The sequence below is a fragment of the Homarus americanus genome, unplaced genomic scaffold, assembly GCF_018991925.1.
Source record: "Homarus americanus isolate GMGI-L3 unplaced genomic scaffold, GMGI_Hamer_2.0 scaffold49667, whole genome shotgun sequence".
NCBI classification, from domain to species: Eukaryota; Metazoa; Arthropoda; class Malacostraca; order Decapoda; family Nephropidae; genus Homarus; species Homarus americanus.
Window position 1 is genome coordinate 3,775,965 of NW_024738608.1, and position 16,557 is coordinate 3,792,521.

General features: G+C 40.9%; 1 protein-coding gene and 1 non-coding gene across 2 annotated transcripts; one reads left to right on the forward strand and one right to left on the reverse strand.

The window, feature by feature from the left end:
* Positions 1–3,342: 3,342 nt before the first annotated feature.
* LOC121874130 (calcium/calmodulin-dependent 3',5'-cyclic nucleotide phosphodiesterase 1-like) lies at positions 3,343–15,396 on the reverse strand. The gene is made up of 7 exons (XM_042378084.1): positions 14,940–15,396; positions 13,464–13,607; positions 8,726–8,834; positions 7,343–7,459; positions 4,666–4,806; positions 3,856–4,025; positions 3,343–3,528 (listed from the first exon to the last, which is right to left on the reverse strand). The coding sequence occupies exons 1-7, from the start codon at positions 14,999–15,001 to the stop codon at positions 3,363–3,365; spliced, it is 909 nt and encodes a 302-aa protein (XP_042234018.1). The 5' UTR covers positions 15,002–15,396; the 3' UTR covers positions 3,343–3,362.
* A 50-nt stretch (positions 15,397–15,446) lies between these two features.
* Trnag-gcc lies at positions 15,447–15,517 on the forward strand. The gene has a single exon. It is a non-coding gene; the product is annotated as a tRNA-Gly (tRNA).
* Positions 15,518–16,557: the final 1,040 nt, after the last annotated feature.

Genomic DNA, 16,557 nt, shown 5'->3' on the forward strand with positions numbered 1-16,557 from the left:
TGGAGGTCTTACCATTAAATTATAAGAGACGACAAACTGTGGAGAAAAACTGTGCATGAAGGTGGATGACCGAGCAAGATGAAGAGTCTTACTGATAATTCAATATGTCAGCAAAATAAAAAATTATGAAGCATTCATGTCATGTGGAAGTAAAGTACTGAATTGCATTAAGAAATAAATAAGTTTACACAGAGTTGAGAACAAATTATAGACAGTCTTAAGAAACCAATTTCTTGAACTGCCAAATGAATTATTTGATTAATTATTGTTAATTAATTACTGGAAATAATTACAGCAAAAATCCTGAGTACCGGACCACCTGAGTAACAACAAATCCAAATAATGATATGAATCTTGGATATTTTTTTTTTTTTGTAATTCAAAAAATTATCTCTTGGGTCACTGATATTGTTGTAGAGCAACGCGGCACGGACCGTGTGGTCCCGCCCGCATCACAACGTATTCCTTCATGAAATAAATAACACGCATTGTGAGACGGATTGACAACTTAGGTTATATGCCACCCAATTAAACTAGATTCCTAGAAGCTCAGAAGGCTAAAAATAAATAATGCAAGACAAAAACATAAATAATAAATAGCATAGAAATTTCAGGTGTCAAACAGTCAATGGAACCAGACAGTCATCACAATGGGGAGGGGGCGCCCTCTCTATTTAAAAAAACCCTGAGACAGCTGTGTGTGGCCAATGTGGAGGCGCACCAACAAAACAGTCTCCCAGTGGTGCGACAGTCCCTGATATCCGCAGGCACCCAAAGCAGGGAGGATGTCGCAGAGCTTGTTTGTTCCGATGGCATCCCACCTGCATTGCCAACTCAAGCGGATGGCAGCTCTTAGGATGGTGGGTGGAGGAAAGATGAAGAGTAGCAGATGTGCTGGCCTCATCCATAAGGACCTCAGCCACTACAGGATAAGTCTGAGGACTAAGGATTGGTGGCATAGAGTCGGGTGTGGGAGCTGAATTCAATACAGGTACAATAGTTACAACAACTATCTGTGCATACTTTGAGGGAAACAATATGAGACCATGGACGATAAATTTTGGTATATGAGGGCTGTCACTAGTCACACGTAAAATTTTGGAGCATATCGACCCCCACCTGCACAGATAGTAGTTTTAGCTACTGTACAATTGATTCTCGAGGCGGTGTCGCAGCAACAGTTCGCCAAGCCTTGTGTTGGAATAGAACCTGTGCATATGAATACCCATGACTTGAGACTGATTTCAGTGCTGTGCTTCTGGCTTCAGCAAAGCTCACTTTGTCTCTCATGCGGATATGGAATATCTCTATCTCGAGCCTGAACCGGTCACATTCACTAGAAGAGGTCAGGTGCGCCTCACTACAGGGAAAACAGCAGACCGGACCCGGACCTTTCTGACCCTCATGAGCCTTACCACAGCTAACACACTGCAGGAACACCCACCTGTAACTTATGACAAGTATGGCTAACATGGCCAAACATCTGACAATGGAAGCATCGTCTAGGGTTTGGGATGTATGGTTTCACCTTAAGGGAGCTCTTGGCAACCATGATAGAGGTTGGAAATTCAAAGAAGTCAATTGTCAATAACAGAGTTGGTGTAGTGTTAAAAACGCCATTCTCTTTCTTGCACAACCTGTCCACTTTCACCACTTTCTGGACTCGGAGCACTGAGTATTGGAGCAGCTCTTTAGAGAATACCACCCCTCAACACTGCTTAAAGTTTCTATGTAGAGTACAGGAGACTGGGGCACCAGGTACCTCAGACAGGGTACAGAGTTGAGCACTCTCCTCAGGGAAGGAGACTTCCACGAGGAGACTACCATCTTGCTCAGAGGATATTTTAGGTTCTCTTCCACAAATTGTTACTACTGACTTGTGAACATGAAATATGTCCAGGTCCATTACAGGCTTGCCTTCTATGGTATGGAACACTAAATATTTAGAAAAATCTACCTTTTTGAACACACCTGGTAAGATTTCACAGGTAGAAGCATTAATGTGGATTATGTCAGGAGCAGTGGGCCCCCTGCAGCTCTTATACTTGGGTATTTGTTGGGACCCAGTGCCACTTTTTTTCATCTGATAAAGCTGTAATGTAGCAATTGCTAATCCAGAGGAGGGTCCAGGGGATTGGTACAGGGTCGTCAGGGGTAGTGGGGAAGTATACGTGGGTAACCACCAGGTGGCCAAGATGACAGTTCTTAGACCATAGGAGTGCCAGGTACACTGATGCCTCCTTGCCCATAGCCACACAGTGACTAGATGATCTACTTGAGCGGGCCCAATCTAGCTGCCCATCTAGCTGGAATAAAGGACCACAGAGGTATGTTTCTAGCCACAGAGCACAGTGTGCGATGTCGCTCAACATCCAGGATTCCCGTCTCCCAGCATTATGCAATGTCACGCATAGAAAAAACACATGGGAGGGTATTCGAGCCCCAGTGGTCTGGGCTGGGGATGATGCTGCCGGTCTGCTCTCAAAACTGGCAACAGGATAGGAACCATTTTGTCTAGACCCTCCCTGGTGGCCCACCCAAGGAGGGAAGGAAGGAGGGTCAAGCCCCCTCTGGTGATGAAATGCAAGGTATAATACATCACACGTTTTTTCAGCCAATTTGACTTTTTCTCTGGAAAGTGAAAAATATTGTGTTTAAATGGTAGAATCGGTCTATATTTATGGTAAAACATAGGAATACATGAATTAAAACTTACAGGCACAGCATAATTGGCATTAGAGCAAAAGTGGTCAAAGTTTAGATTTTATTTACATTTCATACTACGGTTATTCCTTTACATGCTAGTTATGAATCTCAGACAATACAGTACGTTGCAATGTCGAGGAATTAGAATTAATTAATGACCCCTGTAGTAATTACAACTCGTGTAGATTATTTAAAATAACTATTACAGTACTCATGCTAGTTTCAATTACACCTATATACATTTTACCATGAATATAGATCAACTTTACCATTTAAATACGGTATTTTTCACTTCCTCGATAAAAAAAGCATAAATAACTATCATTATATCACAGTACAGTATTTATATAATGGATGAGGAGTTCATTAAAATAATATTATAATTCAGTGAGACCTCTCATAAATGACCAGTGGTGTGCCCTGTGTTAGCTGCACTCATCACACTACATAGGCCTTAGTATGTAAAGACTTCATGTTTACACGGTAGTATTCAATCAATGTAGGATGCAATTTATTGTTTCTTCTAAACTGATAAAATACTTCAAACACAAAGCAACCAAAATCTAAATTACCAGGTAGACAAAAATTATTATGAGATCTGGAGGAAACTACATAAAAATAAAATATAAACTAAAGGTGGAGAAAGAGGCAATAAACTACCTGGAGTCCTGTAGGGACAACATGGTCTTCATGGCCTTGATCTGTTGGAAGTGTGATGACATGTCAGTGGCCAGCACCATCTCTATCACGAGGGTGCGGAACTCACGGTACTCCTCCCGAGACAGGTTCACCAAGACGTTGTGTTCTTCTGCACGCAATAGTCTGTGGTCATAGAAGACTATCAGTTAATATACACTGTTAGATGGAGGAATACAAAGTTCCACCTGTAAAAAGAAAAATATATTTTATGTTATGTTGTGCTATGTTATGTTACATTATGTTATGTTATGTTATTGGTCAACTTCCCTGATTCAATATTATCTTGGTCTGCTCTACATGATGTTTTACTGTACATGTACTACATCAATGTACAGTATATATGTGTTCTTCACACATATACACATCTACAGAGAAGAGCATGGAATGAACACCTTCATACTGTACAAACGTCCACATCTCCACATGAGGATGGGAAGCATGTGGAGTTACCTGAAGGCTGCACAGATGTGGTGGTTCTCAAGAACTGCACGATCATTGTACAGGATGGCTGTTTCAGAGCCAGACATTACATGGAAGTTGTTGGTGGTGCCAGTGTGCTCGTAGTCATGGACGAGAGCTGCCATCAGTGTTGCCAGAATCTCCACATCATTCAGCCAGTTCTGTGGGAAAGTACATGCAAATAGTATATAAACATAGAATAAAATATGTAAATAATTAATCCCTCTAAGAGCCTCATCACCATTATTTACCTTTTTCATCACTAATCACCTGTCTGGCTTCACCTACCTCACATGGTTACTGGTATATTCATTAACATACACAGTCCACTTCTTCTGTCACAGAATTTTGCAGTTACTTCAACAATCTAATATAATCTTCACATGCCCAGTATGATTCCTTCATCCTCTAGCTAAACACTTCACAAACTCTTTCACAAGTTCTGAAGTGATATATTCATGGCTCTCTTACAGTCACTTATCTTAATTCATTTCTCAGGGGTACAAAAATCTCAAAAGTTAGGAGAGAAATGATGATCAGGAAGAATGGTACAACACGAGAGCAAAGCAAAGTAAGAAATGGGTAAAACAACAAGCACAAATACCTATACATACACGGTATGACACGTTCACATCAACAACTTATATTCACTGTATAAAAATAAAGTCCTTTCACACACTCTCAATGTTCTCCATCAACTTACTCACTTGACTCATTGGGCAATAAGCAGTGTATAAATTACCAGATTAAGTCAAAGATTATTGAAAACAAAAACTACCAGGAAGAAGTAGAGATATTCACCATGAGGCCGGTCTGGGAGAGCATGTAGTGCATGGTCTGGAGGACGTCAGCAGCATGTACGTTGTTATGGTAAGGGTTCTTGTACTTGCAGTAACCAGTTTCCACTTGTGTCAGGAATGTCTCCAGGGTGGCAGGAGGCATCTACAGGAGGAGCATCATGGTCCACATTAACAACCTAAACAGTACTGTACTGTGTATGTCACCCTTCTTAAAGCTGGAGGTGAGCAGACAACTGTGGTGTGTATTTCCTTTTAAATATTATGGAAGATATACTCAAAAAGGAGGTGGACATTTTCAAAGGAACTGTAATGTATTGTTGGCACTGTTGTCAGCCTTCATGGTGGCCAAGTCATCAAAATTTCTTTCCATAAAAAAGATTTACGTAACAACAAATATTTTCATTTCAAGACACACACTACATCTCGCCTTATAATCTACACCAACATTCAAAGTAGTGATGCACCTTTGAAGTGAAATTTCTAAATGACAATTGCCCAATCCCTGGTTACTGTACCTACAGGGGGATATACTGTATATGAAAGGAAACTGACCTCTAGGGAAAGTTTAATGCAATAAATTAATAAAAATTCAGTCCAGTACTGCATTGCTTGATCAATGTACGAGTATACAAAGTTTTATGTACCAATATACAGGTATCTGTCACTTAGCGAATGGGTTCCATTCCTGGGGATCCTCTGTATTGTATTATTAAACCACAGAATATAGTACAGCTCCTCCCCGACTTACGACGAGGTTAGGAACCGGCATCCAGGTCGTAAGTCGAAATGGTCGTAAGTCGGAAATGCGTAAATAATACATATAAAATCTAAAATGGGTGTCTCTTTTTCTTCTCAGCACCACAAAACACTCATTTTTAAGCTTGCCAGCCATTTTAAAGTGAGTTACAAACAAAAATTTTGTCTGTGTACTGACTTTGGGACTCGAAAATACGTAATTTGACCAAATTTTGGTACGACTGAGGCAGGTCGTAAGTGCGGGTGGTTGTAAGTCGAGTAGGTCGTAAGTCGGGGAGGAGCCGTACTAAGGTAGTGATCTGCCAGCCTCAGACAGTCCAAGCTCAATGTAATGCTTGTTGAATTCTATCAAATAAACTTTCACTAACACTCCAGTAGACATACTATTACTGAGTAGAGATCAAGCATAAGCCTAAGCAAATGGCCCTTCTGGAAATAAGCACCTGACAACTTTGTCGGCTACTCTTGGTCAAGTTGCCTGACTGTTTACCTGTACTGTCTCAACACACAGGAAACTGTACAGTATAGAGTTCTTCCACAGTCTACGTGCACTGTATACCTACATTGTCTTTATTCATGCTGAACTGTATAACTGCATAGTTTATAAACATGATTATCCAATTGTAAACCTGTATGACAACTTTACTGAATAAATATTATTATAATCATTATTACAAATTTCATTATCATTAGTCTTTCATTCCTCTTTCAAGTGTTATCCTGGTGGCTAGCACACACACACACACACTCCTTGACCACCGAAGGGTCAAGACGTACCTGGCGCTCCTCTCGGAGCAGCCAGGTCAACTGTTATGTTGGCCCATACCAACTCCCTCCCCTGAACCCTCCTCCCCACCGGAATATCAACAAGTTCACGCCAGAAGTTACTATTTCATTTAGGAAAGAAATGGAACCAGTGTTAAACAGAGGTGAACAGTGGTGAACAGTGCTTAAGTCAGTGAGAACAACTCAACAGTAACAGTGGTACCCAAGTTGACCTTTCACACAGTGAGGTCCCAGGTACCCAGTGATAACGGCCCGTGAGACCCAACTACCAGCGATGTGTTAATCCGTCTACGATAGGAAGGCCTGGAACCACACCTCACTCATATAACACCATCTGTGAGGGAATTACTACACCACGTGAGGCCCCTCATAACACCATATGTGAAGGAGTTACTACACCACGTGAGGCCCCTCACAACACCATCTGTGAGGGAATTACTACACCACGTGAGGCCCCTCATAACACCATCTGTGAGGGAATTACTACACCACGTGAGGCCCCTCATAACACCATCTGTGAGGGAATTACTACACCACGTGAGGCCCCTCATAACACCATTGAGGCCACCTCAACACCATCTGTGAGGAATTACTACACCACGTGAGGCCCTCATAACACCATCTGTGAGGGAATTACTACACCACGTGAGGCCCCTCATAACACCATCTGTGAGGGAATTACTACACCACGTGAGGCCCCTCATAACACCATCTGTGAGGGAGTTACTACACACTACGTTTTTGCTGTTCAACACCTACATTAATCTGTATGTTCACTGTATGTTCCTTTACCTTTCTCTAATGAAGGCTTTTGTTAAACCACCAATGTATGTAATAAGTCATTTATGCCCAATGTATATTTTCAGCCTTCGGGCTGCAGAACTTTTTCAATAAACCGTTAATTATTATTATTATTATTATTATTATTATTATTACACACACACTCCCATAATTCACTTCACTATTGTAACAGATGTGTTCTACTATGGTACAGTACAGTATTCTCTTTCCACAGCAAGACCTCAGGTGTGCATCATCTTTATCACCTTTACTTCACCGGCCACAAAATCACCCACCAGGTCCTTCCTTGCCCATCATAATCACTTGTCCTTCACAGTACAGTACTCAAAACTTACTTTAAATTTGTGTAAAAGGCCATAGCGGTTCAGTAACTCATATGCCAGGCAGCGGAGCGGTGTGTTGTTACTCGCCTCTTGTAGCTTCCACACATCAAATTGCCAGTCATCTACACTCTGTAATGACATGACTGTATCTAAGACACTTTACTATACACTGCTTGGGGGAGAGGGGTATTATTATTTAGCAATATTCAGGGGTATTATCGAGGATATAGTGATAATAAACACCCTACAGGAAATAAAAATCTGATGGTTTTGTTGCCTATCCTTGGTCGAACTGCTTTACTGTGTACTATTATTTGTACAGTACAGTCACCCAAAAAAGTCCTGTAGCGAACCACGAACCACGAGATTCAGACTCGTGAACCCGAAGCAGTAGACACTGATACATTATTCTGTCCATAAATGCTTCGGATTCAAGAGTCTGAATCTCGGGGTTCGTGATTTGCAACAGGATTTTTTGGGTGACTGTACAGTACATCATTTCATCATTTGTCTAGGTACATTGGTTGTATACCTGCATAGTATATATATATATATATATATATATATATATATATATATATATATATATATATATATATATATATATATATATATATCATTGTTTTTATCATGGCATTAGGATGTAACCCTAACCTGATGTGTCCTAACTCACTTCACTTAGCCTAAACTATCCTAACATGACACAACACACTTCACCTTAACCCTTAAACAGCAGCCATCGTCCATTGTTGTTGACACAGGCAACCACAACTTAATCTAACCCAACCACAACTTGACCTGACCTAACCCAACCACAACTTGACCTGACCTAACCCAACCACAACTTGACCTAACCTAACCCAACCACAACTTAATCTAACCCAACCACAACTTGACCTGACCTAACCCAACCACAACTTGACCTGACCTAACCCAACCACAACTTGACCTAACCTAACCCAACCACAACTTAATCTAATCCAACCACAACTTGACCTGACCTAACCCAACTACAACTTGACCTAGCCCAACCACAAACCTAACGAAACCAAACCCTAATTTGACCTAACTAAAATCTCACCTAAACAGACCTTAACCTAACTCACCTTCACACAACCAATAAACCTTCCTTTATCCCACATGATCATATCTTCCTTCTACTGACCCCATGACCTGTGGCACTGACCTGTAACTGAGAATGGTGCTCCTGACCTATTAACCTAATTCCATAACCTGTGGACAGTAATAACCTGTAACTAACAGCCGACTACATGCCCTGTTGATAATGACTCAGGACAGACATCTGACTCCCTGACCTCAGCTGATAATAACACGAGTGAAAACTTCAATGTTTGACCTCTTAATATTAACCTGTAAGTGATACCAGTGACCTACCTTGAGGATCTTTGTGACCTCTGGTGGCAACTGGAGGAAGGTGGCGGAGGAGAGGCGACGATAGATTCTCTCCACGAAGATGCCGGCACGGATGGCGTTGGCCACCGACCTGCCGAGAGGGGACATCTTAGTGATGATGCTAGTAACATAACACACTGATGCAAGTGAATGAAGTGATGTAATGTTGTGTAAAGTTTTACTTTTGGACAACTGGGGATCTTAGAAATTTGGGTAAAATTTTACTTGTTGCCACTATACGAAATCGAAGTTGAAACTACGTTTTTCCGATGGCTTTTGATGTGTTATGGACGAATTTAACCTTAATTTTTGGCACAAATCAATAGTTTCTCAGGGTAAATTTTTCTTGTAGCACCGTTCACTTGTAGCAAATTAAAAAATATATTTTTCTATTGTATTTGTGTGTGCTGAGACCGTATATGACCTTCCTTTTTGGCGGAAATTAGCCGGGGGTTTTTTTTGGCGATTTCTTTTCGTTTGACGTTTTCCAAGAAAAAAAGTGCCTAAGCGACTAACAAATACACAATGAAACACTAGAAAAACAATAACCAAACATAACCTAACCTGACCTAACTTAACTGACTCTCACCATATGAGGGAATTACCTATTTCTTACCTTATTGGCCTGGTTCTTGTTCATCGTTGCATTCTGGGATTCTTACCCAACGCCACATGTGTTGGTCTTTACGATATTTACATTCAGTCTTGCTCTTAGTACACTTTACTGAGGTTGGAAGAACACCATGCGATCGAAAAAATGCTATAGTTTCTTCGTTTTTTTCCCCAAACCTCACAATCAGCTCCATATACTTTAAGTGACACCCATCGCAGACTTCCATGGTCGGAACTGAACTTGAATTTCAAAATAAGAGACCAAAAAGAATACTCGAATTTGATTGGGCCAAATATACCGCGAATTAAACCAAAGAACATTTTAATTGGCTTCAAAATAAAAAAGGCCTTTGATGGCCGCGTGACGTGTACAGGACGCAGGAGACACAGTGTTGGAGGAGAGGCAGACGATAATGGCGGAAGGTTAATGGAAGAAAATAGAAAATATTTTGGAAGAGCTATCTCCGTTATTATACATTTCCGCCGGTAATGTAATAGATGAAAATTATCTTATAATTAGACGTCTTATTTGAATATGATAATAGATTAGCGGTAGGAATGAACGGTGCTACAAGAAAATAATACCTTTCTCAGAATCTAGAGATTTGCTATAAACATCAAAAACCACCGGAAAAATAGTTTTGAACCTAACCTGACCTAACCTTACCTAACCTAACCTTACCTAACCTAACCTAACCTAACCTAACTGGAGGGTCCACAGTCGTTCGATGTTCTGGGTGTGTACCGCCACGTGTGAACATACATGACAAAAATGTTAAATATCTCACTTATACGTAATTAGCGCTAGAAATGCCATTGAAGAAAAGTGTCTTAAAATTGTCAAAATTACCACTTGCAACTAAAATTCACGAGATTCATTTTGTGGCAACAATTTTAAAAAAGTTTTTCATACATCATAAAATGTTAAATACCTGTACATCACGTGTAGACATACCTTGCGCCCCAAATACCACTGAAGAAGTGTCTTAGAAGTGTCAAAATTACTGATTACAAGTATAAAATTCCCGAAAATCGTTTAGTGGGAACAGGTGAAATAATACCGAAATTTTATCTTCTATGACGTTTCCCTCACAAATGACCTCCTAAAGAAGCCCCTCCCTCCCCCCGGCATGTGTCGTTTGCCAGGGAAGCGTAACAGGTGTCTTTGAAATGTCTAAACTACTGACTCCAATAGTTAAAATCCTATGATTTCCTGGATGAACGAAACTGAAATAATACTTAATGATGATGCAAGTGATGTAACAGGAGCAATATAGTGGTGATACGATGACAAGTGACGCAATAATGATGTAACTGTGACATAAGAATGATGAATGACACAATAATGATGCAATAGTGTCATAACAGTGAACATTATTGACTAAGTGACTTAACATTAACGCAGCAGTGACATTGGCTCCCCTGAAGAACAGCCCCCAGCTTATATCACCTGCTTACTACACACCCAAAAATTTAAGAAGGCGACAAAGTGATAAAACACGTATCTTTCATGTCGATAAAACACGTATCTTTCACGACTAAGTTATTGCCTGGGTCGAGCCTTGATTGGCCCTACCAAAGGTCTCCTCAGAGCGTTACACATTCCTCCAGTACTAACACTTGAAAAATTCTTCCGACCGTCTACAAGCTGGGGATAAGTGGACAAGAGTCACATAAGCACTGTTAGCGCCAGGTGTCCCATTTTCTATGTTGATTCTGCTTGCACGGTTGCACCTGTCAGTAGGAGATCTATACTCCATAAGAGGCTAGTTATAAAATGTCAAACCATTTAAAATGTCTAAATTATATATTAATATTATATAGGTACAGTATTCATAATTTTATTAGATTACCTAAATCTATATTTTTTATTGATATTCGTAAATACATAGTTTGTTTACATAGTTAGTCCCTGGTCGGGGTTTACAGCTGATAATGACACACTGGTTACCCTGTGGGGTTCACACTCAGGATGGGATGGAGAAAGGAAACTCACAATGTGCTCTCTGTATACATATTGTATTGGATGTACAATGCAGCTTGGTGCTGGGAAGTGGCAGCGTGGTTACACGCGTGGTGTAGAGAGAGCTGGTTGGTGAGGGTGCTCAGAGGAGGACCAGCTTGTGGGTCGCCATGCTCGCCGGCGGGAGCGAGGGCCGCCAGGCAGGCGGAGGAGGTGGTGTTACTTGATGTGGCAGTAAGTAGAAAGAGAGGTAGGTCACCACGAGGTCAGGTCTTATATAGCGGAGGTAGGCGTGGCTTAATAGTTGACCTCCGTCATGTAAGGCGGCGCTGGTTGACCTAGACCACGAGGCATACACTGGGGAATTCGCAGGGTCGGCTACTCAGCGACAAACAGCGTTTGTAGGGGAGAAATCCACTACAACCCCTTCCTTGATGGTTACGGTACTCTGTGCATATGTGGGTGTCAAGGCGCTCAGAAATTTTTTTTTTTTTAAGAAAATGTATGCAAGACAACGACGCAAAAACTGCTAATGTGACGTCGCCCGGTTTAAGTTAGCTTTAAGACGATATAAGCTGGGGTCGGTAATCTTCAGCTAATCTCTAATATAATTATTTAGTGGATATAGTTTAGATATTGGAAGCATAATACATTGTCTAATGGTAGACCCTTCTGCCATGACATCACAAAAATTGTGACCAAGTCCCAGGTTGCTGATTTGACTTTCTGCCTCATTTAAACACAATTGCAGGATTTCAATTGTTTCTCTTACTATTGACAACACAACATACATACTGTATATTGTTTCTCACTATTGACCTTTTTATAATTTATCATGGTTATTATTTGTATTATTATTTTATTTTTACTTGTTATTATTTTTTATTAATTTAATTATTATTATTATTATTATTATTATTATTATTAGTGTATTTTTATTATTATTATTATATTTTCGCCCCCCCCAAGGCTCTGGTGTGGGTCAGTAACCTGTGCCTGGATGGGCTAATCTCCGTAAAAAAAAAAAAAACCCTAATAAAGTAGAGATGAATTTCTGATAAACAGGGTAATTATCGCACAAAGACTGGCATACGATTTAAGCAAAATGACATTGAAAGTTTGGGCAAAGTGGATGGGGTTTCGAAGTAGAGGGCAAATGTGAGACTTAAAACATAACTAAAAGAACCTAACCTAACCTGGTCATTGCAATCACCAACTCACGGGCGGATCCAGGAACATCAAAAGGGGGGTCCAAGAAGTTGTGGGTGTGAGAACATGGCGAGCACAGCGAGCCTACCCAGCTTTTTATTTTTATTTTTGGGGGGGGGCGCTATATCAAGGGCAGATCCAGGGGGTCCGGACCCCCCCTTTTCATCAGAAAATTCCAATACTTTTCTTTAATGCAGTATTGTACTCAGGCATTTTTGTATAGTAAAAAGTAATTACTATTGACCTCAGAATATCTCTTGATATCAAGTGCACATGACTTCCAAATATCCATGATATTGGTCAGATTAAAAAAAAGACTATCAACAGCTGGTGGACTCATCCAAAAAAAAAACCTTTTTGGACTCCCTCCTTTTAATATTCCTGGATCCGCCCCTTTAGCCCCAAGATCTATTTTTTTAAATCTGACCAATATCATGGGTATTTGGAAGTCATGTGCACTTGATATTAGGAGATACGCTGAAGTCAATAGTAATTAATTTTTACTATACAAATATGCCTGAGTACAATACTGCATTAAAGAAAAAGTATTGGAATTTTCTGATGAAAAGGGGGGGTCTGGACCCCCTGGATCCCCCCTGGATTCGCCCCTGCAACTGTGTGAGAGCATATACATAGGCTATCTCCTTGAAGATTATGCCTGATGGCGTCGGTGTTTGGGGAATAATAGCCAAAACAAGTGACGTGTGAGACAAAACAATGATAAAACAAACAGATGTGATTACCGAGGACTGTACTGTACCTTTAAGATCAGCTTAACATAGAGTTAACAGTTCTGACTCCCTAATAAAAACTAGGAGGAAACTGAGCTAATAGAGAATCATTTGAGGAAGAAACTGAACTGACACACCACACAAAGGAGAATATTCACTGAAACACAGTAACCCGGTGAAGAAACTAAGGTGAAATAGGACTCACCTGAACCTTGGCTTCTCGTCATTCTTCCTGCGGGCGGTGGAGAGCTGGCGGGTGAAGGTGGAGGCGAGCCACTCTCTCACCTCCTGGGGCACGGCGTCAGGCTCTACCTCAGATAACTCGTCTTCCTCCTCCCCTACCTGACGCCTGTTGAGGGAGACAGTCACCAGAGGTCACTATCTGCGTGTACTCTAAACATCCACAAAGTCTGAAGTCAATCAGTTTAAGTCTTATGGAGGGATATTAATATATACAAAATACCTGGAATGTCACCTGAGGCACGGAGATAGGCCGTCCTCCTGTTAATTAACCCACCTGTTGAGGAAGACAGTCACCAGGCCTGTGTGTACTTCAATACCTACATGTCTGACGTGGTTTGGTTGTCGCGTTGGGGGGAGAAACATTATGAGAACATAATAACACTGGCGCTATAAACAACAGTGCTGACAGCTGAAAGAGGCTGCCTATAGGACGGACGAGAGCCAAAGGAGTTTCTCTCGGTTAACGGAAATAAAGTCACAGAAAAAAATCACAATCTTGGCTGGGATAAAAGTTATATTATATTTAAATATCATTAAGGTAATAAAACCAAAAGCATTTAAAGGTGGTTAAGTTTATCTAAAAATACTGTAGATGGCTCAGATAAATAACCCAAATGAAAATCTTACACAATAACCTTTACTAAATTAATTCTTATGTACACACACAATGAGACTTTCTTCCGGCGACTTTTTTTCCCCAACATTTATTTCTCTCAACAGCCACAACTCACACGTATACTTTAAAAGCCGTGAAGGGGCAGAATAACGTGTGACAGATGACTCAAATAATAAACTACACAACATGGAGAGAAACTTACACAGAGACAATAATCTGAACTGACAGGTGTACAGAGTCCCTTGAGAGCTCGTCCAGGTGTGAGGGACAAGAGGTGACATTAGAAGCCATAGTGTTTGTGTAATATAACAACCGCTAGTTCGTTGTGACGGTGAGTGGCCACAGATATCTATGAGTTGACCAAAAGCTATAGTACTGTACTGTAGACACCCAGTTGGATACACCTGAAGGCTCAACTTGTTCTTCCCTTCATAACTTCGACCAATAGTTGTTCTTCCCTTCATAACTTCAATCAATGGCTGATCTTCCCTTCGTAAGCTCGACCAATGGCTACTATTATCATTTATAGTTCAACCAATAAATGCATCTGGTAATAAGAGTCGTCACCAACATCTATAATTACATTTAAAAGTTCATTAAAGACGTACACTGGAGACATTAGATAACTCTACGTTCGCCAAGGCTGACACGACAGGGGTTAATGTGTTCTAACCTCACAGCACAGTGTTCCAAGGTCACATACTACCTAGCGAAAACCTAATATACTGTGTTCCAACCTTACAACACACACACACACACACACACACACACAAATATTACCTAAATTAAGAGGTGAAAATTTGGGGAGTAATCAAGACATACTTTCTCTTCTGGTGTTGTTCATCTAGGTGGTGAGAGGTGGGCGTGCTGGTCGTGTTCTCCATGGTGTTCTGCAGTGTTCTCCGACAACAGTGAACATCCAACCCACTACAGCACAAATGTTCACGTCAGGTGTTTTACATATAAGGAACGAAAGTGAGAAAAGAACAAAGAACGCCGGTGGTGTTATAATGAACGTAACGTAACAACCCCCGTGATGTTATGATGAATGTAACGCAAAAAAAAGAACTTCAGTCACATAACAAGGAACGAAGAGTAACAATAAAATAACACCGTAACATACAGAACGTGACGTAACAGTGAATGAATCCTAACGCTGTATAAAGTAACATAAGGAACGTTATGTAACACACAACCCAATTACATAAGGAACGTAATAAAACACCTAACCAAGTAACATAATATAACACGAAATATAAAGTGAGGAATAAGGAATTTAATATTGTATACCACGGAACAAAGGAACAAAATGCGACGCGTAGGTTATAAGCATCGGTGGTTCAGTGGTAGAATTCTCGCCTGCCACGCGGGAGGCCCGGGTTCGATTCCCGGCCGATGCATACACTTTTTGGACGTAACGAGGGAGGGAAGCCATTTTCTACTTCTAAATGTTAAATAATTTGTAAGTACGAAAGCAATATATATATATATATATATATATATATATATATATATTTCATGTAAATCCACAATGAAAACGTGGATAAGATATATCTTGATAAAATCACACGGGAAAATGGAAACAACGGAGCACCTTAGCTTTCGTCTTTATTCAAGACATCTTCAGAGGCAACTGACGAAAAGACGAAAGGCAGAAAATAGTGTTTCCATATGCCAAAGTCCATAGTGCCAGAGTCCATAGTGTCAGAGTCCATAGTGCCAGGGCCCACAGTACCAGAGTCAATAGTGTCAGAGTCCATAGTGTCAGAGTCCATAGTGTCAGAGTCCTCAGTACCCGAGTCCATCAGGGAGTATGGCCATCAGGCATACGGTTGATGACTCATCAGTCAGCTTAACTCCCTCTGAGGATTATTTGCTGAGGGGGAAAAGGAGGGGAGCAAGAGGATTAGGTAAGGTTTCAAGGAAGGAGTTGGTCAAGGAAAAGTAGTAGGAAGAGCAGACGGGTGAGGAGGAGGAGGAAGAAGAGGGGGAGGAGGACGAGGAGGGGGTGGGGGTGAGTAGTAGCAGTCGGAAGAGGAGGAAGAGAGGAGGAAGAGAGGAGGAAGAGGATAAGTGAGTTACCTCCACTACACAGCCACTTCTCTCCTAACAACCCAACTAATTATGTCCAGTCCAAACAACCTCCTTAATCATCCAGCCACACGTGATGCCACACCTCACTCCCTGGCACCCTCAACACAGGTCATCACAGGTCAGCAAAGGTCAAAAGATGCCATTAAAGGTCAGTAAAGATGTAAAGGAGATAGTAACTCTGTGTGTGTGTGTGTGTGTGTGTGTGTGTGTGTGTGTGTGTGTGTGTGTGTGTGTGTGTGACGACCTCTTAGGACTTAGGTGATGAGATCGTAATTAGAGTAGAAGACTGAAGTTAAAATATTTATTGCCTTTATTTTTTGTCTTTCTTCAAGAGGTGTTAGTAGCA